Raw genomic sequence first — 25,953 nt, 5'->3', positions numbered from 1 at the left:
TGCTGAAAAAAGTACTGATAAAAAAATAAATATTTAAATATTTTTTCCATACGTGCACAAGTATACGCATACATACATATTCATCAGCGCGCATGGCTGAAATTGGATCTTACACGCGCTCAAATTACTTTCTTTCCTTGGGAGGGTCGAATTTTCTAGCTAGCAGCCCGTTCACACACACACACACGGTCAAATTTACTCTGCTGCCAAAGCCCGCTCTAGCACTTGCCGTTCCCACACACACAGCACGCCACTCCACACGGCGGGCGCTATTCTAGCAACCAGCCGCTGGGTCAGCCCAGCCGATTAGTAGGAGGAGGACGGCGGCGGCGGCGCGAACCGTGAGCCGGTGGCGAGGAAGCAGGCGACACGGAAGCCGGTGAGGAGCGCGGCGAGCGCCAGGAACGCGAACGCCGCGAACCCGAGCCCCACCGCGACGTCGGCGCGCGCGCACGCCGCGCCGCCGCCGCCGCTCCCCCACCCGCCGCACGACGCCGCGTCCCGCGCCGCGACGGCTGCGGCCGCCAGCGCCATGTAGCCGAACGCCTGGTCGTGGCCGAAGTCGAACCAGAGCTGCACGGGCTCGGGCAGCAGCGTGGCGCCCCCGGCCGCCTCCCGCGCCGCGGCGGCCGCCTCCAGCGCCGAGTAGGCGGCCACGACGGCGTCGGCCGCCAGCAGGAGCCGGAACGGCGCGCGGCCGAGGAGCGCGGCGCCGCCGGTGGCCGCGAGCGCCGCGGCCGCCGCGGAGGCGCACAGCGCGGCCACGCGGAGCAGCAGCAGCAGGACCGCCGCCGCCGCCGGCGTCTTGTCCCCCCGCGCCTCCGCGTCCGCCGCGGCCCGCGCGCCGTTCTGCAGCGGCATCATCGTCGGCGTCGTGCCGGCGGGCGACCTCAGCTCAGCTGGCTGGCTCGACGGGGACCTCCCCTCGGTCTCGGGCCGGTATATATAGGCGGCGTCGCTGTTGGCGCGGCGGCCGGGGCTGTCACGGGGCCGGGGGCCCACGTGGCGGCGCCGGTGAGGCGGGGAAAGGCCTCGGCTGTGCTGGCCATGTGTGCGGTGGCCGCCGGTAGGTAGGCGCGGACATGTGAGCGGATTAATGTGGCGTACGCTTGTGACGCTCTCGATTTTGCAAGCCAAGGTCCTATTTAGATCTTTACATGTAAACGCAAAAAAGCCGTAAACACATTAAAGTGAAGCAGAATCTTGCTAATTTGAAGCACTAAATGAAGTTTATTTACAAATTTTTTGTATGAATGGACTATAAATCGCGAGACGAATCTAATGAGCCTACTTAATCTATAATTTGCAATAGTGATGCTACAGTAACCATTCGCTAATTATTGATTAAACATGGATTAATTAGCATCATTAGATTCGTCTCGCGATTTACAACCCATCTATGCAAAAAGTTTTACAAATAGACTTCATTTAATACTTCAAATGCCTTGTTTACATCTCTACAAGTTTTTGCAAAATGAACTAAACACACCCCAAAGCACCGCCACCGCCAGATCAGCAGCACACTCGAGCTGCTAATCACAGGTGTTTGTCGGGAAAATCAGCTCAATGTTACGTACCAAACCAGCGCTGTACAAAGTTACCGGAAAATATCATGGATCCCAACCAAGGGTGGGTTGATAGAGTCACGGGCTTGCGAACACAACGAAGCGACCTTCTCCTAGCCTAGTAACTAGTGATGCCTGGACCTTTATCAATATCATTTCCAATCACAAATTCAAATCTCTATTCTTAGGAGGATCAGGGAGTATCTGGACCTTTATCAATATCATTTCCTTTCACAAATTCAAATCTCTATTCTTAGGAGGATCAGGGAGCATCTTATTTGGGCGGTCTCGGCTGGAAACATTTGTGTAGCGTGTAGGGACGGGCTTGTTTGTCGGTGACTGTTTCGCGATGACAAATGGTTAGTGGCGAAGCTAGCGTTAAGATTACCGTGGTGCACTTCTAAAAAAATCTGCAAACCTTTGTGGTAATTTTTTCCACTAGCCTGGTGCATGAGCACCAGGCTACTTGAACGTGGCTTCCCCCATAAGCACCTATCGCTCGCTCCGTCTCACTCTTAGTGTTTTTCAGATTATAGATGAGTTTCAGTCTTGATCATTGATCATTGACCTGCGAAAAATTGTTTTCTTACTCTCACAGTGTCAGTCTGTTATCAGTCGTCTTCTTCCAATCTTCCCTCCTGTTGCAATCATTCTATCCCCCCAACCTGCCGTTGAAAAAAAACGATGTACGGCGCGCTTACGTCCTGGACCCCATGAGTGCAGACAAGCAAGTCAGCGAGCGAGAGGGTTGGCACTGCATGGCTTTCCATATCAGGCTATCAGTCCTTTCGCGCGTGACGTGGCGCGGGTCTCTGCCGTGCGCCGCGGCGAGGGAGTGTTTAGTTACCAAAAAATTTCTACATTTCTATAGTACTCGTTACATTAAATTTTTGGATACATATATAAAATATTAAATATAGTTGAAAAAATAATTAATTACACAATCTAACTGATTATCACGAGATGAATCTTTTAAATCTAATTAATTCATGATTAAATATTATTTACCAAATAATAATAAAATATGCTACAGTACCAAAATCTAAATATTTTTACTAACTAAACACCACCGAGGAATCCGCTGCCCCAGCGCGTGCCGGCCGGCGGGCGGCGGCCCCGGAGGTACGATTGGGCTCGCGACGCGAGGTGACCCGGGCTGAGCGCGGGCTCGCGACCGCCGAAAGCAGAGCTCGGTAGTGCGTGTACGTTCGGCTGGCGTAGCGTAGCTTCGCACGCACACGTACCGTAGGCCCTTGTACGTGTCAGCCGAAGGAAAGGTCCACGTACGCGTGGTAGCAAGCAGCTAGCAGAACTGCTGGTTAGAGCAAATATAATGGGTAGCTGGGAGCTAGCTGACAATCTACGTGGAGCAAGAGAGATAATGTGACGGACGCCTCCCGAACCGCCCGCTCAAGCCGTCGAAATCCTCCGATCGCTGCTGGTATTGGTTGAAAGGGTGGGGTCCATCATCATCATGGCAGGCTTCCCAGCCGGCTGCCGGCGGAGCTATTAGAACAAGGCTAATGATTTATGTCGGTACCCCAGAATTGGGTACCCCTCTTGCTGTGTCTAGGCAAGAGCCTTGTGATTATCCTTAACTACGTCCAAACAGCCGGATCCCTGCGGCCGGAGCCCTGTTCACCCAACAACGGTCCCGGACCCGTCCCCCGGCTGGGAAAGGTCTGGGAGCACCACGTGTTCGGTAAAAGCAGGCGCTCAGCCCGAACAGCCGGGAGCTCCGGACCTCCCGTGGAGGTCCAGACCCCCGCGGAGTCCCGGACCCCCCATGGGGTCCCGGACCCCTGTATAGTAACCGGACCCCTCACTAAGGGAAGGAATTGACACCCCGCCCCGGGGAGGTCCGGAGCTGCCACGTGTTTGCAAGCACAGACGCGTATATAAGGCCACTTGGTCTCCATACTAAAGGTTCACCTACCACTGCATTCATTGCGGTAGGTGGACGTCCGCATTGATATAACAGAAGCCGAGGCGAGTCCTTGACCAGGAGACACTATTGATCGCGTATTACCAAGACGTGTAGTGGAGCCGCTGGCGCCGCCCACGCCGCGCCTGTCAGTCTGCCATAACAGATGGACACGACGGCTCGGCTTCACCCATTATGACGCCTACATAATAGCCTCAACAGGCCATGCCGCAAGCTACGTTTCCCCAACGGACACCTTGCTGACGGGACAAGAGAAGACCTCCCTGAGTCAGAGCGCCAGCAGGGCATCGAAGCATATCGGAGAAAAGATTCACAACTACTGTAGCCATTTAAGTACTCTGCACAGTATGCTACACAGTCACGTTGGGCCCACTTGTCGGGGCCTCAACGACCAATGTATCCGCACCCCTTGATCTATAAAAGGGGGGGCCCGCTAGAAGAAGGCAGGGGGGCTGAAAAAAGGCCAAGGCCCGGCAGATGATAGGTTGATACACAACCAAGAACAATACTTCTCCTAGTGAATGTAGGGTATTACGCTCCGGTGGTCCGAACCACTCTAGATCGTGAGTTCATGTGTGCTTGCCTCCGGGCTAGATTAGCCTAACCGCCTAGTACTTCCCCGAGTCCTCCCTCACCGGGAATAGGCGGGTGCGCTCCGCCACCCGACTGTGGGTACCCTAAAAATCCCACGACATTTTGGCGCCGTCGGTGGGGAGGATGCAGGCGTTGGCTAGATCTCCAAGTTTTCGAGGCTGAGCTCATCCTCTGCGACAGCAGCGAGAAGATGAAGAGAGGCATGGTGGCACCTACACCGCATGTCACTACGCTAAGGCACCAGCGCCCTCGGTGCGGCGGTGCACGGCAGCGGCGCCTGCTGTGCGTCGCCACGGTGGTGCGCGGGGGCGACGCCTGTTGCGTGTTGCCCCGCGCCATCCCAGAGTCGGCTCAAGGTTTTCTCTCAAGCAACGGCCACACTTCCTCTGCGGTGACATGGCGTCGGCTCAAGGCTTTTTCTCAACATGGAGCCTGAAGCCAACGGCCATCCCGGAGGAAATTGGCTGTGTCATCGTTTCGTCTCCGGCACCACCCGAGGTGCTTGGTGCTGCCGCAGACAGGACCCCGCCACCAGGTGCGGGGGCCCCTGGCGCTAGCACCAAGGACAAGCCGGCGAACGACCGCCCTTCTCCATGCCCCGTGCTTGTCCATACGAGCACCCCTTCTCCTGCTGCGCCAGGGCGGAAGACCAGGTTCTGCCGCAGCAAGCGGCAGGCGGGCTGGCTCCCGGTGGCAGATGACGACGGCAAGGGGGGCCTCTCCCATTCAAAGCCAAAGAATTTGTCTCATGCTACCTAAGCATATGACAGCTCTTAGGCAAGGAATGGTCGCCCGAGCTCCCGAGGTGATGCTAGATGATGCAGTTCAGGCACATCCAGGGCGCTTTCACCTCCGACGACTATGAAGAATCCAGGAGTAGCGGTACCACTTCCAATCAGAGAAGGACATGCTGTATAGGATGCAGCCGAAGGTTACTCCTAAGATAAGACTAAGAAAATTCCTCCTTTGTAATAACGTGGCGCCTACGTGTGAGTCCAGAGCGGTCAAGGTCCGACCTTGTAAACCCGGCCTCTGGCCCTATCACACAAACAGGCAAAAAACAGTCCGGAGCGGTAGAGGTCCGACCTCGTAATCCCGACCTCTGATGTATACCATGACAACCACAATAATAAAGGGGATTTTCTTTCTCAGTTTTATCTAGGCTCCACCTTGATTACATTTATTCGCCTTGGTTAAACTATTCTTTCCTCTTAAAGCAGAATCTTCCTTTTATTGCTAACAATCCAAGTTAAGTTGCTGGCTTGTGGCCAGGTGGGGACACCCCTTCTAGCTGGAAGGCAGTTCGGACCCCTAAGGACCTGCTCCGGAGAAGTAGTATTCGTATCCTGGGGTAGAGAAGCTCCGCGTAGCTTAGCCTGGTAATGTACCCTAAGTTTACGTACTTCACTACCCTGTTACAAGTACTCTAGTATCCGAGACTGCTGTCTTTAGAGGTCCCGGGCTCCCTTCTAGTATAAGGCTTGGTTTCTCGCACCTTACTATGGGGACCGGTGACATTTCATCGGATCGTTAGCAACGACTCAAGTCTACTCCGGTGGCCCGCTCCGACGGAGACCGCTCGCCACGGTCGACTCAAGTCCACTCCGGTGGCCCACTCCGGCGGAGACCGCTCTCCACGGTCGACTCAAGTCCACTCCGGTGGCCCGCTCCGTCGGGGACCGCTCGCTACGGTCGACTCAAGTCCACTCCGGTGGCCCGCTCCGGTGGAGACCGCTCGCCACGGTCGACTCAAGTCCACTCCGGTGTCCCGCTCCGGCGGAGACCGCTCGCCACGGTCAACTCAAGTCCACTCCGGTGGCCCGCTCCGGCGGAGACCGCTCGCCACGGTCGACTCAAGTCCACTCCGGTGGCCCGCTCCGGCGGAGACCGCTCGCCACGGTCGCCAAGAGTCGGGTCCGGGAAGTGGTGCTTGCTCCCTGAGCGATCCGAGGTCTGTGTAGCCGCTTAGCTTGGTTCCGCACCCTAAGCCTACACCTTCGTCGCCCTGTGGAGAGCGCTCTAGTATCTGAACCTGGCAACCGGTGTACCGGCCCCAGGGGTCCGGAGCGCCCGCTCTCTGCATGAGCACACCGACGCAATCAAGTTTGCATGGAAACACATCACGATAGTAAGGCCCCACCCGCGGGTTCGTACTTCTCCCGAGGTGGGCCCGGGGGCCACTGGCGCTAGAAGGAGGGATACCCACTCTTACTGCGACAAGGCAGGACCCGCGTAGTTATCCGTAACTACGCGCAAAGGACGGAGTAGCCAGGCCCCACGGGTCAGGCTCTTTCCTCACCAGGCCAACGGCCCCGGACCCGTTCCCCGCCTGGGGATGGGTCCGGAGACGCCACGTGTCTCTAAGAAAAGGAAGCTTCGAGCTGACAGCCGAGGCCTCGGACCCCCCGTAGGGGTCCGGGGCCTCCTGCGTCCATCCGGACCCCCCTTACGCCGCAAGCTACACAGCCCGTTCAGCTACGTGGCAGGCGACGCCACTAGCTACGTCTGGCATCGTCCCGACAAGACAGCGTCTGGACATTATGAACGAGGGACTCCAGGAGCAGGCAAGGGATTCCAGGAGAGAGATCTCCTTTGCTTGCGACGCCATAATGTATGAACAGTACGTTATTTTATACTACATCATTGGGCCCACCTGTCGAGAACCCAACAGCCATGTACGCGCCTCCCTTGAGATATAAAAGGGAGGCGCTCGCTGCGCACTACAAGCTCTCCAGACACACAAGCTCTCGCGAACTCTCTCTCTCTCTCTCTCTCTCTCTCTCCAGGGAAGGCAATACAACAAACAGTGGACGTAGGGTATTACGCTGTGGTTTGCAGCACGACGACATTTGGCGCGCCAGGTAGGGGCGGAGCGTTGGCGAGCGGCTAGGGAGTTGCTTCGCAACCCCCCGGCTGAGGCAGCCTCGCCAGACGCCCTGAGGCAGTGGCGGGACGACGTTGACCGTCTCCTCCACCTGGCTCAGGCCTCCCCCAGTTCTGCAAAGACTGGGCAATGACCTCCGCCCGACAACGCGGTGGTACCTTACCGCCAGCGACAGGTGTAAGGATCGATGGACCAAGAGGGGGGGGGTGAATTGGGCCTTTTTCAAAATTCTAAAGCAATTAAAACAACCTTAACCTATGCAATGCTAGTACGGCTTAATTCACCAACCGGCTAACTAAGCAAACTACACAAGCTACTAAAGAAAAGAAACTAAGCAAGGTAGAGCTAAGTTATGATCTCTAAGGTCAAGCATATGAAAAGTTGCATGAAAGTAAATGCTTGAAATGAAAGAGTGGGCAAGAAACAACCAGATTTTTTGCCGTGGTGTCGATGTGTTGGCACACACCCCTAATCCACGTTGTGACACTCACTAAGAGTCTTGTCACCTCCCATGTCACCGAGACTTGGGCGCTCACTAAGAGTCTCCGTTCACCATCCCGGCGTGGTGAAGCTCAAGCCACGTACAAACTTCTTCGGGCTCCCACAAACCTTGGCAAGCTCCGAAAGAAACATCTTCAATCACCAAGATCGTATAGGTGCTGCCAATCACCAAGAGTAACAAGCTCCTAAGCCTTCACTTGACCTACACTCAGTTGGCCCTAGCTCAAGCACACTTGCTACACTTGCAAAGGATGAATTCTTCAAGGTTGAAGCACAAACAAAGCACTAGATCTTCTCTCTTTTGCTCAAAACTCTTTCTCTTCTTCTCAAAGGTGGCCTCAGGTTTTCCAAGGTGTCAAAAGGCAACTGAAATGAGCCAGGGGGTACCCTTATATAGAGTGGAGGAGGTCACATAGCCGTTGGAAGTTTTCTGCAGAAAAACCGTGACCACCGGAAGAACCGACGGGATAGAAAGTATAGGCATCGGTTCAACCGGTCTTTCTGTGTCCAATTAGTAGCCGTTGGAGTTCTAACACAGTATCCACGCTTGCGTCATTGCACCGGTGCATGCTCCGTAGGGGCATCGGTTCAACCGGTGCTGAAGAGGTTCACTGATCAACTCAAACAAGCGTTCTGGAACAAAGTACATCCAATGCACCGGTGCTTTGATTCTGAAGCGTCGGTTCAACCGGTGCTCAAGAGAAGTTGAAGTCCACCAAAACATGCTCTTTGGAACAAAGTACATCTAATGCACCGGTGCTTTTCTTGGGACCATCGGTTCAACCGGTGCTATAGAGTTTTTGACTTGATTCCTGCCTGCTTCCAAAGAAGATAGACCGACAGGGCATCGGTCCTTCCGCCATGCATCGGATGCTCCGACGCTAGGGCACCGGTTCAACCGGTGCTGCTGTTTTTCTTTGTTTTCAGCTGAATTGACTTGGATTCGAATGTGACTTTGATTGTTTCTTCTTCCAAGAGTTGTGTTAACTTCTATTGACCATCTTTTGCTGTTTGAGTGAGTGTGCAAGATTTCTAAGACCAACTCAATTTTGATCAAGCTACTAACTCATGAACCCCTCTTAATAGTACGATCAAAAACTAGAAACTATAAAACCTAGCTAAATCAAGTGTCCTTCATCTCCTTGTGACACTTGAGACTAGAAAGGTCCTTAAGCTTTCAAATTGAGTCCTTGGTTCGCATGATTGTTCCGAATTGAGGGGTCTCCTTTCATATTTCATATGAGACTAATCCAGTCATTGAGTTTTCCTTCAAAACACACGTTAGTCGCATACGGTTATCATGAATCACCGAAACTTACCAATAGCATCTATCGGCCTAGATGCGCTACAATCTCCCCTTTTTGGTGATTGAGGACAACACAAAGTAGAGATATACAAGATATGAAATTGAAAGCGATAAACAGGCATGCATTACTTGAAATAAAGCACATGTAGGGACATGTCATCACAGAGCATACACAATATCCAAATAACATGTCCATACACAAAAACCAAGAAGATCCAATCACGCCACAAACCCAAGCTCCCCCTATCTCTACTCCCCCTATCTATCTCCCCCTTTGGCAACAAAGCACAAAAAAGGAAGGCAAACTAATCCTGAGCTGGAGAAGGCGGGGTCTTCAGGCTGGGTCCGGTGGAGAACTGAGCGGCAGAGTCGTCGACGTCGTCGTCCGTCTAGTCGTCTCGACCGAAGAGGACTTCTGCTCGACCGGAGTCGTCGGAACAGCAGAAGTAGCTGGTGTAGCGGTAGAAGCTGGCTCGGCGATGACCGTGGAGTCCGTCGGAGGAGCAGACGTGACGGGAGTCAGGTCTGGCTGAGTGGGGCGTACGACGGACGGACGGAGCACCTCAGGCTGTGAAGGTGACTCGAAAGTGAGGGACTGAGCCGAGGGGTGCTGGAGCTGGTGTAGGATCTGCTGCTGCCTAAGAAACTCTGCACGCTGCTCGGCAGTCCAGACACTAGGCTGTGGAGCAGGAGCCGGAGCAGCAGTAGGAACAGGACTGGCAAACAACCCGGTCTGAAGAAGTGGTGACATCGGGAAGGATGACAAGGGTGTCTGCACAAAACCGCCAACAGGTGGAGCGGGAGCGGTGGGGTTGAACTGGAGCTGCTGGGGTGTAGGGAGCTGAGGCTCAGGCAGTCCAGTGTGACGGTACAGCTGACCGAAGCATCCCGAGAAGAAAGTGAACATCTGCTGCTGGATCTGGGACTGCTGCTGTAGCTGTAGCCTCATGGCCTCCTGCTGCTGTCTAATCCCCTCAAGCACTAATGTCTGGGCCTCCTGCTAGCGAACCTGCTCGGCTTGCATACTCAGCTGAGCTGCAGCAAACCGGTCCTGCTGGTCAGAGAGCCGAGTAAGTATAGCTGCAAGAGAGTCTGGCTGTGAGACCTGTGCAGTGATAACTGGAGGAGCAAGGGCTCGTGCTGCACCGGAGGATCCTGCCTCATCGTCATGAGCACCTCGAGGAACAGTAACAGTGGGAATGAAATCCTCGTCATCCTCCGAGTCCTCTGAGTCTGTGACCAGATAGTGTGGGAGTTGGGCCTCTGCTGCTGCTAGTGAAGCGTCCTCGGCTGCTGTCGGATCGTCTGCAACTCTGCCCTCAGCCAAGGAACGCTCATCCAGAATCCGCTGTGCTCGGCGCTGGCCTCTCGAGCCACGACGACCGTCTCGAGGAGTAGCAGGTGAGTAAAAACTGAAGTGTGTCCTCGACTGCTCCAGCTCATCCATATGCTCATTCTGACTGAGCTGAGCAAGTATCCAGCAGATCCAATGAGCGAAGGGGTGACGACGGTGAACAGTCATCCCATCCATGATCACATCCTCTAGCTCGCAGATGAGGAAGTCGACAAGGTCAAAGTCATGACCTGTCATGATGTATAGTAAGAGCCACTACTGCAGAGCTGTAATCCCTTCGTTGTATCCAATCCGGAACAGCAGACTCTTCCTCAGAGCTAGGTGGATAGAGTGTGCCACGGGAGTCAGCCTGTCCGGAGTCCTCGGTGTGCCTGGCAGGAAGGGCTGCTGAAAGAGAACACTGATCTCCTCGTCAGATGGGACATGAGACTCATGGGAACGACGAGGAGGCACCGTGCTGCCATAAGCCTGATAGTGCACGAAGTGTGGCTCCTCGGCAATCTGAACTCCAAGGAGGGTAGCCAGTCGAGCTCTAGTCAAACGATAGTGCCTCTCCTGGAACATGAAATCAATAAACTGCCGGTCCTCCTCAATAAACAGAGTGGCGTAGAAGACTCGAACCCACTCTCGAATGTACCGAGACCTCTCATTGAGTAGAGCAGGCAATCCATCATATCTCTCGAAAAGAGGAAGCACCGGAATCCCTCCTGCTGCCACACGCATAGCCACCTAGTGGAGCATCTTGTGCTCACTGATCTTGATATCCAACTGGCAGTAGGTGTGGTAAAAAGACTCCTGAAGCAGAGTGTGAAACCGACGATCAACTCCAACGTCTCTCTGCTCGGGAAGCCACTGCTCCGGGGTGACATATCTCAGTCTCTTGACCCTAGGTCCTGGAATACCCCTGAGATCAAATAGCTCAACCTCGGGCAGCTCCTCACCACTGTACTGACCTCCTATCTGAGTGCCACTGCCGGTGTGCTGCTGCTGCTGTGCATGACCTGCTCCCCTCTGAGTACCACCACCTTGAGTCCGTGGACGTGAGCGGGACTCAGGTGTGGTCTGAGCTGTCTGAGTACGTCCTGAGCGACGTAACTGCTGCTGTGGCTCCCCCTGAGCCTGAGGATCCCTGATCCGAAGTGATCCCTGCCTGTCTGCAGCATCTGCAACTGCCTCAGCCTGCTCTCGCTCGCAGTCCTCATGGGTGCACTTCTTCTTCTTCTGCACAACCATCTCGCCCTTGCCTTTCTTGTCACCAGCCATCTATCATAGAAGCAAAACAGGGATTTGAAATGAGCCTATGATGTGAATTCCAGTGGATAACCTCTGAAAGAACACACTAATATAGATCTCATCAAGTTAAGAGCCTATGTGTGTGGGTGAGAGGCAAAGGTCATATGTGGTCATGTGTAAAAGATATGAAAAAGGAAACATGACACATGCCAAGGAAGTGTGAAGATCATACCCTGGAGGATCAGAGAAGAGAACTCGACAAAAAAATCGAAGAAAAACCCTTTGGAGCAAATTCTCGAACACCTTAAGTGCGCTCGAACCAAAGGTGCAAGGAACTCAAAACAGGGCTCGAATCTCGGTGGAACCTCCAAAGGAGTGGAGCAGGAGGGGCTACGCGCGTAGAGAGTCCGTTGGCGACGGTGGTGAGTGGCTGCGCGGCGAGGAACAGTCGGAGCGCGGGTGTCACAGGCGCGGCGAGGGCGTGGCGCAGGCGGCGCAGGCGCGGAGCGGGCGAGGCGCGGGCGCGGTGGAGCTATGCGCGAGCGGCGGCGGTGCGGCGGCGCAGGGGCGGAGCGTGTGGGCGCACGGCGGCGGAGCGAGGGCGCGGGCGGCGGTTCGCGAGGAAGAAGGAAGTGAGAGAGAGACTGACGCGCGGGGCCCGCCGAGGATTTTATGAGAAACAGGACGTGCGGGCCCGCCAACCTTAAAGCACCGGAAGTTCCGATGGTTCGGAGAAAAATGCATCGGTGTATCCACCGGTTTGAGTTTGACCAGATCTAAAAGAGTTGAAAACGGGTCAACATTGGGCACCGGAAGAACCGTTACTGAGGCATCGGAACATCCGACGGGCGTCGGTGCAACGGCAGGAGTAAGGTCCAGAGACACTGCAAGGGCCATTACTCCACGCAATAGCACCGGTTGAACCGATGCTGAGGCGTCGGTTCATCCGCCAACCATCGGATGCACCGGTGGCCATCGGTGTAACAGTCGGAGGTTGATCCAGAGACGATGCAGAAACCGAGCCACGAAGACTTAAGCACCGGTTGAACCGATGAAGGAAAAAATAGGGCGTCGGTTTAACCGGTGGTTAAAGAAAATTTCTGCTGAACTACAAACTCTACTTCTGATCCAACTTCACAAAACCAAAGCCATAAACACTCAATTTGGACCATTTTCGAGCGACAACCTCACCCCTCAAACACTCATACTAAGTGCTCGCAAGCTTTTACATAAACATAGGCAAATTAAGATCCAAGCGAGGTTTAAACACAAAAAAACCAAATGTATGAGCCACTTTGCCTATGAACTTAGAGATTGAAACTTTAAGTTCGATAGGACGTGTCTCAATAGGCATGAAAGCGCAACATTGATCTTATCACCCTTGTAGAGATGATATATCATATTTAGCATGAATATCTTTCTCGAAGTGTGATTTGCTCCCTTGTGATGCTACTACCGTGATGCAATGCTAATGCAAAGCTAGAATTAAAACATGGATGCATTTTATATGACAAGCACATGCATTGCACAAATTTAAATCTATCTTGTCAAGTTTGAACCCTTGGCAAGCTTCTTCATGATGAACCATTCTTCATGCCATGAGCAAAACGAAGACCACCGACTCATGCAAGACCCATGTTCATCACTATCTTGACAAGGTTAGACAAGTGTCCTATATGTATGCATTTTTCTATATGACAAGGCATTTTACATGACGTTTGCCGCATCTAATACATTAAGCTCATTCCTTAGCCTAACAAAAGTACTCTCGTCTAATGGTTTTGTGAAAATATCCGCCAATTGCTCCTCGGATCTCACACCTTGAAGAGATATGTCTCCTTTAGCTTCGTGATCACGCAAGAAGTGATGGCGAATATCAATGTGCTTTGTGCGAGAGTGTTGAACCGGATTTTTTGCAATTTTTACGGCACTTTCATTGTCACAAAGGAGTGGGATCCTATCTAGTTTCACACCAAAGTCCAAAAGGGTTTGCTTCATATATAGGATTTGGGCACAACATGCACCGGCCGCTATATATTCCGCTTCCGCGGTGGACAAAGCCACAGAATTTTGCTTCTTACTCGACCAAGAAACTAGAGAACGCCCAAGCAAGTGGCAACCCCCGGAGGTACTCTTGCGATCCACACGGCTTCCGGTAAAATCCGAATCCGAGTATCCCAAGAGATCTAAGCTAGCGCCTTTGGGGTACCACAAGCCTATGCTTGGGGTGTGCTTGAGATACCGAAGGATCCTATTTACAGCCGAGAGGTGTGATTCCTTTGGGTTTGCTTGAAAGCGGGCACACAAGCACACACACTAAACATTATATCGGGCCTAGACGCGGTAAGGTAAAGCAAAGACCCTATCATAGAACGATAGAGAGATTGATCAACCGATTTACCGTCCACATCCAAGTCGAGATGCCCATTGGTTGCCATGGGTGTTTTGATTGGCTTGCACTCATCCATCTTGAACTTCTTCAAGATATCTTTAGTATATTTTTCTTGATGGATGAATGTCCCTTCCTTCATTTGTTTGACTTGAAAACCAAGGAAGAAGGTCAATTCGCCAATCATGGACATCTCGAATTCCCTAGACATCATGGTAGCAAACTCATGGCTTAGTAAATCATTAGTTGAGCCAAAGATAATATCGTCAACATAAATTTGACAAATGAAAAGATCCCCGTTGACGTCTTTTGTGAACAATGTGGTGTCCACCCTCCCGATCTTGAAGCCTTGCATGATTAGGAAGTCACGAAGCCTCTCATACCAAGCCCTTGGAGCTTGTTTGAGCCCATAGAGTGCCTTGTGCAACCTATAAACATGGTTAGGATTCCTCGGATCTTCAAACCCGGGAGGTTGCTCAACATAAACAAGTTCGTTAATAATGCCATTTAAGAATGCACTTTTCACATCCATTTGATACAACTTAATGTTATGATGTGAAGAGTAAGCAAGAAGGATACGGATAGCTTCAAGTCTTGCGACCGGAGCAAAAGTTTCACCAAAAATCCAAATCTTCGACTTGAGAAAATCCTTTTGCCACAAGTCTAGCTTTATTGCGTATCACCACCCCATGCTCATCTTGCTTGTTTCGAAAGACCCACTTGGTGCCGATGATGTTCTTGTCTTTCGGAGGAGCTTCGAGGACCCAAACTTCATTGCGGGTGAAGTTGTTCAATTCTTCTTGCATGGCCATCACCCAATCCGAGTCCTCAAGTGCTTCCTCTATGCTAGTGGGTTCAATACAAGAAACAAACGAGTAATATTCGCAAAATGAAGCATGCTTGGAGCGAGTTCTTACTCCCTTGGAAGGACTACCAATGATTTGACCAATTGGATGATCCTTGGAGATGCGACGATGCTTCACTAGCGGTGCTTGCGTGGATGCTTGTTGGGGTGGATCATGGGTGACTTGTGCTTGTGGTGGAACATTTTGCTTTTCTTGTTCTTGGACTTGGGGTGTTGGCGTTGGCACATTTTCTTGAGGTTGTGGATCATCTTTTTCTTGATCTTCATCCATTTGGGGTGCCATGGTGGTGCTTGGTGTAGATGAGGAAGGTCCTCCCCCTTGATCATTGCCTTCATGCACCTCTTCTGGCTTTATATCCCCAATGGATATTTTCTTCAAGGCTTCATCAATCTCCTCATCACCTACATTTTCATAGCCAACAACCTCCTCTTGGGAGCCATTAGATTCATCAAACTCCACATCACATGTTTCTTCAACTAACCCGGAGGTTTCATTGAATACTCTATATGCTATGAAGTTTGATGCATAACCAAGAAAGAAACCCTCATCACATCTACTTTCAAACTTACTGAGCCTTTTCTTCTTATAGATGAAGCATTTGCAACAAAAGACTCGAAACTAGGATATATTTGGTTTCTTCCCAGTGATGAGCTCATATGGAGTTTTCTTGAGGAGTCGGTGAGGATACACTCGGTTGGATGCATGACACGCTGTGTTGATTGCTTCCGCCCAAAACTTTTTGGACGTGCCATAATCATCCAACATTGCTCTTGCTAGGGTGATGAGTGTCTTGTTCTTTCTTTCCACAACTCCATTTTGTTGAGGCGTGTAGGTGGCGGAGAACTCATGCTTGACGCCCTCTTCATCGCACCATTCTTCAATCTTCATGTTCTTGAACTCGGTGCCGTTGTCACTCCGGATCTTCACTATTGGGGAGTTGTACTCCCTTTGAGCTCTTCTTGCAAATGTCTTGAATATTTCCGGAGTTTCACCCTTATCGCCTAGAAACATGACCCAAGTATAGCGTGAAAAATCATCAACAATTACTAGGCAATAGAGGTTACCACCAATGCTCTTGTATGTAGTTGGACCAAAGAGATCCATGTGAAGTAGCTCGAGCGGCTTGGAGGTAGACAACATCGTCTTGATGGGATGATGTGTTGCAACTTGCTTCCCGGCTTGACATGCTTTGCATAATTTGTTCTTGTCAAAGGTAACGTCCTTCAAGCCGGTGATCATCCCTCTCTTATGGGCCTTCTTGAGGTTGCTCATGCCAATATGAGCAATTCTTCTATGCCAAAGCCACCCAAGAGATGACTTGGTGAAGAGGCATGTCATGGTGCTTGTTTGCTTTGAAGAGAAATCCACCAAGTAAATGTTGCCATGCCTAAACCCCGTGAATACCAATGACTTGTCTTTTTCATGAGTTACTACAACACCATTCTTGTCAAAGGTACACGTTAGTCCAAGATCACATAATTGGGCAATAGAAATGAGATTAAAACTAAGAGCTTCTACAAACAAGACATTAGAAATAGATAAATCTTTAGAGATTGCTATTCTACCCAAACCTAAAACTTTTCCCCTTGAATTATCACCATAGGTGACATGTTCATGATCTCCGGGGTCTTCAAGAGTGGTGAACATGCTATCATTGCCGGTCATGTGTTGAGAGCAACCGCTATCAAGTACCCAATGTTTTCCACCGGCTTTGTAGTTCACCTACACACATAAGAATTCACTTTTGAGTTTTAGGAACCCAAATAAGCTTTGGGCCTTGCACATGTGTGACAAGAGCTTTTGGGACCCAAAGTTGCTTGGGGAGCTTCTTCTTTGACTCCTTAGCAATTTTGCCAATGAATTTGGCCTTCACCTTGCCCTTCACTTTACCCAAGAGAAAATGGTTATTTTGAAACATTGATGAGTAATTCTTAGGTAAAGTGGGAAGAGGACGTGATGGTAAGGTGCACTCCCTAGTGTGGTGCCCGGTGACTTGGCAATGTTGGCAATATGAACCAACTTCCTTGATGAAGCTAGTCTTGATCTCCGGAGAAGGAGTAGTGCCTTGATTTGGCTCCGGAAATGAACCAAGACCTCTCTTGCCATAGTCACGAGCATTATTGAAGAGAATTTCCTTGTGGATGTATTCTTCTCTTGAGAGCTTCTCCACACTACTCTTGAGGCTTGCTACTTGATCCATCAATTCTTTTTCCCTAGAAGGAGCAAGCTCGGGCACAATATTAGTGGCATTTGCATTAATGAGTAGGTCATCACATGAAGTAGAAGCATTGACCTTTTCAATAGTTTCATGAGCAAAGTTCTCAAGACTTGGGTTAATTGCTTCATAGGCAAATTCAAGTTCTTGATATTTGTGAGCCAACTCCCTATGCTCTTGTTTAAGCTTTTTGTGGCTCTCTTCAACTTACTTAGCAAGTACAAGTGACTCATTATGCTCTTTGAGCAAGTCATTGTACTTGCCAAGCAAGTCGGAGTGGGCAAGCTCTAACTTTGCATGAGTGCTCTCAAGAATCTTGACTTTGCCCTTTTCCCTCTTGATGACGGATGTATACTCATTAATGAGGTTAGTGAATTCATAAGGGTCAAGCTCTTTATCACTATCATCTTCACTATCTACCTCACATACCTTTGTGTTACCTTTTGCCATGAGGCACATGGGAGGCGGAGGTAGTGGTGATTCTTCATTTGTGAGGGCGATGGTGACGATATCTTCTTCATCACTTGAATCTTCGCTTGATGAGACATCAGTCACCCACTCTTGTTTTTCCACCAAGAAGCTTCTCTTGGTGTGCCCTTTCTTCTTTGGGAAGAGCTTGGTCTTCTTGTCATGGCTCTTCTTCTTCCCAAGCTTCTTGTTCTTGATCTTCTTTTCATCCTCTTCATCATCGCTTGAATCATGGCGATGTTTGCTTTTGTTGTCCTTCTTTCTCTTGTCCGGCTTGGGGCAATCGGGAGAGATGTGGCCTTTTTCTCCACAATTGTAACAAGTTTTGTTCTTGACATCTCCCCATGGCCGGAACATTCTTCTTTTGGGATCAAAGTTGAAACCCTTCTTGTTGATCTTGTCATTCAAGCGTGTGAACTTTCTCATCATGAGAGCAAGTTCTCCATCATCTTCTTCATCGGATGAGCTCTCATGATGATCTTCTTCTTCATTGCTTGAGCTTGATTCTTGCTTGACCATCTTGAGCTTGCGGGATTTGTTGGCCTTGGTTTTGAGAGCAATTGACTTGCTTGTTGTTGGCTCTTCGGACATACCAAGGATACCCATTTCATGAGCGCGAATTTCGCCCACAAGCTCTCCCACTTCCATCGTGTCAAGATTCTCCTTTTGAAGCATAGCATTGATAATGTTGTACTTGGGCTTTGGAAGGAGCATGAGAATCTTGCGGTTGATGGAGCCACTGTCAATTTTAGAAACTTCAAGAGCATTAATGTCCTTGACAATGACATTCAAGCGAGAATACATATCTTTGCAATTTTCTTGAGCAAGCATCTTAAAAGAATCATACTTAGCTCTAAACAAGTGATATTTTTGTTCACGGACTTTAGTGGAGCCTTCATGGATTTCAATTAGCTCTTTCCATATATCACTTGCTAAGTCCATGCCATTTACTCTAGCAAAGACTTCCTCACTAATGGCTTCGAAAATTGCATTTCTTGCCTTTGCATTCCACTTAAGTTGTTCCGTGGTGGGAGTTCCGGTGAACCCGGTCTTTATTGCCAACCACACTTCGGGGGCAATCGCATCAAGGTATGCGGCCATGCGAACTTTCCAATAGCCAAAGTTCTTGCCCTCGAAGTGAGGCGGCGAACCACCCATCTTGGCCATAGCTCTAGGCGGTGAAGCCTAATGATCCAAATGAGCAACAAGGCTCTGATACCAATTGTAAGGATCGATGGTTCAAGAGGGGGGGTGAATTTTGCCTTTTTCAAAATTCTAAAGCAATTAAAACAACATTAACCTATGCAATGCTAGTACGGCTCAATTCACCAACCGGCTAACTAAGCAAACTACACAAGCTACTAAAGAAAAGAAACTAAGCAAGGTAGAGCTAAGTTATGATCTCTAAGGTCAAGCATATGAAAAGTTGCATGAAAGTAAATGCTTGAAATGAAAGAGTGGGCAAGAAACAACCGGATTTTTTGCCGTGGTGTCGATGTGTTGGCACACACCCCTAATCCACGTTGTGACACTCACTAAGAGTCTTGTCACCTCCCATGTCACCGAGACTTGGGCGCTCACTAAGAGTCTCCGTTCACCATCCCGGCGTGGTGGAGCTCAAGCCACGTACAAACTTCTTCGGGCTCCCACAAACCTTGGCAAGCTCCGAAAGAAACACCTTCAATCACCAAGATCGTCTAGGTGCTGCCAATCACCAAGAGTAACAAGCTCCTAAGCCTTCACTTGACCTACACTCAGTTGGCCCTAGCTCAAGCACACTTGCTACACTTGCAAAGGATGAATTCTTCAAGGTTGAAGCACAAACAAAGCACTAGATCTTCTCTCTTTTGCTCAAAACTCTTTCTCTTCTTCTCAAGGGTGGCCTCAGGTTTTCCAAGGTGTCAAAAGGCAACTGAAATGAGCCAAGGGGTACCCTTATATAGAGTGGAGGAGGTCACATAGCCGTTGGAAGTTTTCTGCAGAAAAACCATGACCACCGGAAGAACCGACGGGATAGAAAGTATAGGCATCGGTTCAACCGGTCTCTCTGTGTCCAATTAGTAGCCATTGGAGTTCTGACACAGTATCCACGCTTGCGTCATTGCACCGGTGCATGCTCCGTAGGGGCATCGGTTCAACCGGTGCTGAAGAGGTTCACTGATCAACTCAAACAAGCGTTCTGGAACAAAGTACATCCAATGCACCGGTGCTTTGATTCTGAAGCGTCGGTTCAACTGGTGCTCAAGAGAAGTTGAAGTCCACCAAAACATGCTCTCTGGAACAAAGTACATCTAATGCACCGGTGCTTTTCTTGGGACCATCGGTTCAACCGGTGCTATAGAGTTTTTGACTTGATTCCTGCCTGCTTCCAAAGAAGATAGACCGACAGGGCATCGGTCCTTCCGCCATGCATCGGATGCTCCGACGCTAGGGCACCGGTTCAACCGGTGCTGCTGTTTTTCTTTGTTTTCAGCTGAATTGACTTGGATTCGAATGTGACTTTGATTGTTTCTTCTTCCAAGAGTTGTGTTAACTTCTATTGACCATCTTTTGCTGTTTGAGTGAGTGTGCAAGATTTCTAAGACCAACTCAATTTTGATCAAGCTACTAATTCATGAACCCCTCTTAATAGTACGATCAAGAACTAGAAACTATAAAACCTAGCTAAATCAAGTGTCCTTCATCTCCTTGTGACACTTGGGACTAGAAAGGTCCTTAAGCTTTCAAATTGAGTCCTTGGTTCGCATGATTGTTCCAAATTGAGGGGTCTCCTTTCATATTTCATATGAGACTAATCCAGTCATTGAGTTTTCCTTCAAAACACACGTTAGTCGCATACGGTTATCATGAATCACCGAAACTTACCAATAGCATCTATCGGCCTAGATGCGCTACAACAGGGCGGTGCGTCGGCGTCCGTGCGCTCCCCCACCGTGAGGGGTGCACGAATAGAAGACCTGCGGGCGGAGCTCTATCGCCGGCGTGCAGGAGAGGATGCCCGCATCTCCATCGAGAGGGCGTGAGTGCGCCGTCTTAACATTGAGGGCCGCAACCTCAACGCCGACTTGGACGTGGTGGCGCCCAAGCCCCCGGTGAACGCCCGGATACAGTCAGGCGCACCGGTGGCTGGGGTGGGCTGTGCTGCACTGGCGGAGCACCTCCGCGCCGTGGCATGGCCATCCAAGTTCCGCCCGCACCTGCTGGAGAAGTACGACGGTACCACTAACCCGTCGGAATTCCTGCAGGTGTACGTTACCGCCATTACAGCGGCTGGTGGTAACGGCGCCGTCATGGCGAGCTACTTTCATGTAGCCTTGTCTGGGCCAGCCCGGACTTGGCTCATGAACCTCACACCTGGGACGATCCAGTCCTGGGAAGAGCTCTGTGCGAGGTTCACGGCGAACTTCACCAGCGCATACCAGCAGCATGGTGTGGAGGCACACCTTCACGCCGTGAGTAAAAAACCCGGAGAAACGCTCCGGGCCTTCATCTCGCGCTTCACCAAGGTACGGGGTACCATTCCTCGTATCTCAGATGCATCTATTATCACTGCTTTCTGTCAGGGGGTACGTGACGAGAAGATGCTCGAGAAGCTGGCGACGCACGAGGTGGAAAGCGTCACTACGCTTTTCTCCCTGGCAGACAAGTGTGCCAGGGCCGCTGAGGGCCGTGCATGGCACTCAGCCCCCCAAGATGGAGACACCAAGGCTGGTGGCTCCAGAGCTATCGCTCAGGGTGGTGGCAAGAAGAAGAAAAACAAGAACCGGAGCCGTGGGGAACCGCATTCTGGCGGACAAGTCGTTGCAGCAGCGGCGCCGGCAGCGGCAGCAGCGGCTGGGGGCCAGAATGCACATGGCAAACGCCCTCGCCCGCAAGGTGGAAGTGGAGGTTCATGCCCAGTGCATCCCACCGCTCGCCACAGTGCCGCTGACTGTCGTGAGATCCAGAAACTCGCGAAGCGGATCAGTGGGCGGCGTGAGCAGTACTCCAAAGACGGTTCACCCCCTCCTCGCCAGCGGCCTGGCAAGGAGAAGGCCTCCAACAGCGGAGCCGCTACTGGGGAGAAGGAGCTGGGGTACCAGTCCCCCGCTCGGGAGCTGAAGGGCGTCTACCACGACGATGACTCCGATTCCGACAATGGCGACCGCCACAAGAAGCTGTACGTAATGTACGGCGGAAGCTGGGAGCTTGTCTCCCGGCGGGACGTGAAGACCCTTCGCCGAGAGGTCCTATCGGTGAAGCCGAGGGTCCCGAAGGCGGCGCCTCACCAGAGGTGGATGAACACCACCATCTCTTTCGGGCCATCCGACTGTCCGGAGAATATGGCCGGAGCTGGTGTACTACCCCTAGTCACCGCTCCTGTCATATCCAACGTGAGGCTCTACCACATGCTGATCGACGGTGGGGCTGGCCTCAACGTCATCAGCTATGCAGCGTTCAAGCAGCTGCAGATCCCGAAGTCCAAGCTGACTCCCTCTCGCCCATTCTCCAGAGTGGGCCCACATCCGGTGTTCCCTCTGGGGAGCATCACATTGCCGGTCACGTTCGGGACCGAGGAGAACTTCCGCACAGAGTGCGTTCTGTTCGATGTTGCGGAGGTGAACCTCCCGTTCAACGCCATCATTGGCCGACCGGCACTCTACCGCTTCATGGCCATTGCTCATTACGGGTATTTGGTCTTGAAGATGCCTTCCCCTGCCGGAGTCCTCACCGTGCAGGGCGATCGCATCGCTGCTGTCGCTGCAGTTGAAAGACTGCATGCTCCGGCGGCAGAGGCAGCACGTTCCGAGGAGGATCCATCCACCTCGCAACCCAGGGCGCCTGCAAAGGCTCCCAAGGTCCAACCGTCCGATCCGGACCATGTTCCCGTGAAGACGGTGCAGATTGGAGCGGACTCCGCCAGGACCACCCGCATTGTGGGGAACCTGGAGGAGAAATAGGAAGACACGCTCATCGCTTTCCTCCGGGCAAATGTCGACCTGTTCGCCTGGGAACCGTCGCAGATGCCCGGGATTCCCAGGGAAGTGATGGAGCACAATCTGAGGATCTACCCTGACACCACGCCGGTGCGCCAGAAGCCTCGGAAGCAGTCCGTGGAGCGGCAGAACTTCATCCGCGAAGAAGTCCGCAAGCTCCTACACGCTGGCCATTCCCCCGGGCCGTCGGAGTGTACGGGTTCCTCTACGTCGCCATCGACAAGTTCACAAAGTGGCCGAAGGTTACCCCTGTGGTGAATATCACAAAGAAATCAGTAGTCGCATTCCTCAAGTCCATTGTGTGCAGATTTGGTGTCCCAAACCGCATCATCGCGGACAACGGGACCCAATTCAAAAGCAGACTCTTCCAAGAGTACTGCGAGGACATCGGCATCCAGCTATGCTTTGCGTCCGTGGCACATCCCCGCCGCAATGGGCAGGTTGAGAGAGCGAATGCAGAGATCCTCAGGGGACTCAAGACCCACACCTATAACTGCTTGAAAAAGCATGGTGCCAAATGGGTTGATGAGCTTCCATGTGTACTATGGGGCAATCGGACCACACCCAGCCGAGCCACCGGGGAGACTCCGTTCTTCCTGGTCTACGGGGCTGAAGCATGCCTTCCCCCAGAAATTCACCTGGGCTCACCACGGGTCCAGGCTTTTGACGAATCTATGCAGGAGCAGCTGCGGCGTGACGACGTGGACTTCGTTGACGAACGAAGGTGGCGAGCAGCAATCCGAAATGCACGCTACAACCAGGCGCTCAGGCGCTATCATCAGCAGTTCGTGCACAGTAGGGAGCTCCGGGCTGGCGACCTCGTCCTCAGACGGATCCTGAGCCGAGCAGGGCTCCACAAACTTTCCCCCAGCTGGGAGGGGCCCTTCAAGGTTACAGAGGTATGCCGGCCCGGATGCGTTCGCCTCACCACAGAAGATGGAGTGTCGCTGCCCAACCCATGGAACATAGAACATATGCGTAAGTTTTACACCTAGGTAGAGCAGGGAAATAAACTTTTCCTTTGTAATAAGTTAAAGTTAGCGTGCGGCCCAGAGCGGTTGGGGGCCACCCTCATAAACCCGACCTCTGGCATCTATCGCACCGTCGGCTAACGCGCGGCTCAGAGCGGTAGAGGTCCGACCTCGTAAACCCGGCCTCTGGCATCCATCGCGCAAGGCCATGTACATCAAGATTGCAAAGGAAATAATTTCTCCCAAATCTGTCTCTGTGTCAAAATTTAATTTCGCATTCTGATTCTCGAGATTTTACCTTTCTAACCCCCACGGGGACCTCTACTCTTTGTTGCTACAATTAAGATCTGCATTGAGCTGCTGGACTGCCGTACAGATCTGGACCCTCTTGCTGCTGGAGAGGGGTCCGGACCCCTAGGGACCTACTCTGGAGAGCGGGTGCTTGTTTCCTGGGGTGGTCCGGAGCCCTGTGTAGCCGCTTAGCTGTTTCCGTACCCAAAGCCTACACACTCCACCACCCTGTAACGAGTGCTCTAGTACCTGGAGCCGGGTAATTAGGGGCTCGAACCTTGTTCCAGCTCAAGAGTTGGCTTCCTAAGTCCTACACGGCATGTCCAGCCCTGTATCTCAAAGGATCGAGTACAACAAAGTGACCTCACCAACTGCTGCGAAGGGTCTGGGACGATGAAGCCGGGTCCGGAAAGATCGTGCTGTTTCCTGGAGTGGTCCGGAGCCCTGTGTAGCGCCTTAGCCTGGTTCCGTACCCTAAGCCTACGCACTCCACCACTCTGTAACAAGCACTGAGCTACCTGGACCTGTGCATCTAGAGCCCCGGACCTGGTACCAGCCTGAGATCGGTCCAGGATGAGTCTCGCGGGCCTGCTACTAAGCTGTAACTTTGATATGGTACACAGGTTAAGCCCTGACTGGTGGTAGCCAGCCTCAAACCATTGATCCTACCTACCAGGGGGTCCTGGCATCCGCTTCAAAGGTTTCATGCAGATCAAGGTCCAGTCTCAATGGTAGACAGACTCAAAACAACTGAGTCTATCTCCCATGGGGCCCGGAGTATCCGCTTTGACCCAAGACATCATGAATGGATTCTGCATGTGTCAAACAGCTAAGTCGCAGTATCATTTCTAGCATGCGAGCAAGTTGATTCTTCTCTCTGTAGATTTTTCTGCTACACAGGGAAAGGCATAAGACACTTGCTCAGTCGGCAAACTATGCGGCACCTATGCCCAAGGAGGTCCGAAGCATCTTCTTCAGCTCAGGTGGCAGACAGGTCCAATCAACTGAACCTATCCGCCAGGGGGCCAGGGCGCCGGGGTGCTGCATACCGCAAATCAACAACTGACAAACAGCTAAGTTGAAGTTTCTTCTATTTCAAAAATTTCAACTAATACAATGTTTGTTACATAATGCAAAAGATACAAAGATACAATCCCCAGCTCAAGGGTCTGCAGGCTCCCGCTTGAAGTAGGCGGCGACGAAGTCGACGACCTCCCGAACGCTGTCCCGAGCGGCGGCCTTCGTCTCCGCTGCAGGACCATCGACCACGGGCGTCAGCGAGATGGCTGGGTCGTGGCTCCGGAGGCAGGTCAGGATGTGCTCCGCCACCATCCGGATCAGCTCGCGACCCTCGGCTTCGAGCTGACCAGAAAGGACCGGCTCCAGACGACGGAGTCTATCCGAAGCAGAACTCAGCACTGGGAGGGCGTCAGCTATCGAAGCTGGCGGCTCCGCCACCTGGATTGGGCTCATTCCAAATGGCACCAGTGCTAGGCTCGCTTCGGCCGCCCAGTCGGCAATCTGCTGGGCCCTCACGCGCTGGTCCTCCTGGTGCTTCCGGACCGCCTCCTGTACCGCCTCTTGCACCCGGGTGTCTAGAGCCGCCTTGGCCACCTCCACCTCGCGGGACTTCTCCTCGAGCTCGCGGGACCTCTCCTCGAGCTCGGCCTTCCTCTTCTCCGACCACTCTTTCAACTTCTTGAGGGAGTCCCGCTGACGCCCGAGTTCCTTCTCTATGCCGGTGGCGTGGGCCTCCCGCTTATAGAGGGACTTCCGGTCCTCCTCCAGCTCCGCCTCGGCAACAGTCAGCTTGCCTGCTCTCTTCTGCAGTTGCTCGCGCAATCCCTGCAGAGTCACAGAGAAGACGTCGAGCTCCTGCCTTCGGACCTCGAGACCCTGGCTACGAGTCTCCAGCTCGGTCTGCTGGCCGCGAGGCAAGTCTCGAGGTCGGACCGTTGAGCCGCGAAGCCAACAACCTCCAGGGCGAAATCCATCTCCCGCTGCGCCAGGGTTTTCTCTCGGTTCGACACTGCGAACTCCCGGTCAAACACCATCTTAAGGGTGGCTCGGTAGGCCTCTTGGTCCGCCTTGAGCTTCGACCGGGCTTCCGCAGCGCGGGAGGCTTCAGCCTTCGTGTGCGCTTACAGGCGGGTGTGCCAGTCGGAGAGGCACTGGCGCTTGCTCTCCAGAGCAGACCACTCCCACCGGAAGGCCGCCTCGGCGGAGGAGGTAGCCTCCTTGATCGACCACCGAACCTGAAACAGCACCTGGGGAAGGGGAGTTACTTCCTCCTCCGGGAGTTGGAGCTGCAGAAGCCGCCTGCCAAAGACCACCTCCAACTCCTCCTCTGCAACAGGACCGGAGCTGGAGGTGGGGGCTTCCGCTGCAGCACTTG

The 25,953-nt window shown here is 52.3% G+C and overlaps 1 protein-coding gene across 1 annotated transcript; it reads right to left on the bottom strand.

Moving 5' to 3' along the window:
• LOC120663656 (CASP-like protein 4C1) lies at window positions 1-1,131 on the bottom strand. Its single transcript, XM_039942535.1, has 2 exons — window positions 192-1,131; window positions 1-148 (listed from the first exon to the last, which is right to left on the bottom strand). The coding sequence occupies exon 1, from the start codon at window positions 862-864 to the stop codon at window positions 307-309; it is 558 nt and encodes a 185-aa protein (XP_039798469.1). The 5' UTR covers window positions 865-1,131; the 3' UTR covers window positions 1-148; window positions 192-306.
• Between the last annotated feature and the right edge of the window lie 24,822 nt (window positions 1,132-25,953).

The sequence above is a fragment of the Panicum virgatum genome, chromosome 3N, assembly GCF_016808335.1.
Source record: "Panicum virgatum strain AP13 chromosome 3N, P.virgatum_v5, whole genome shotgun sequence".
Taxonomy (NCBI): Eukaryota; Viridiplantae; Streptophyta; class Magnoliopsida; order Poales; family Poaceae; genus Panicum; species Panicum virgatum.
This window is presented reverse-complemented; position numbering and strand designations above follow the sequence as displayed.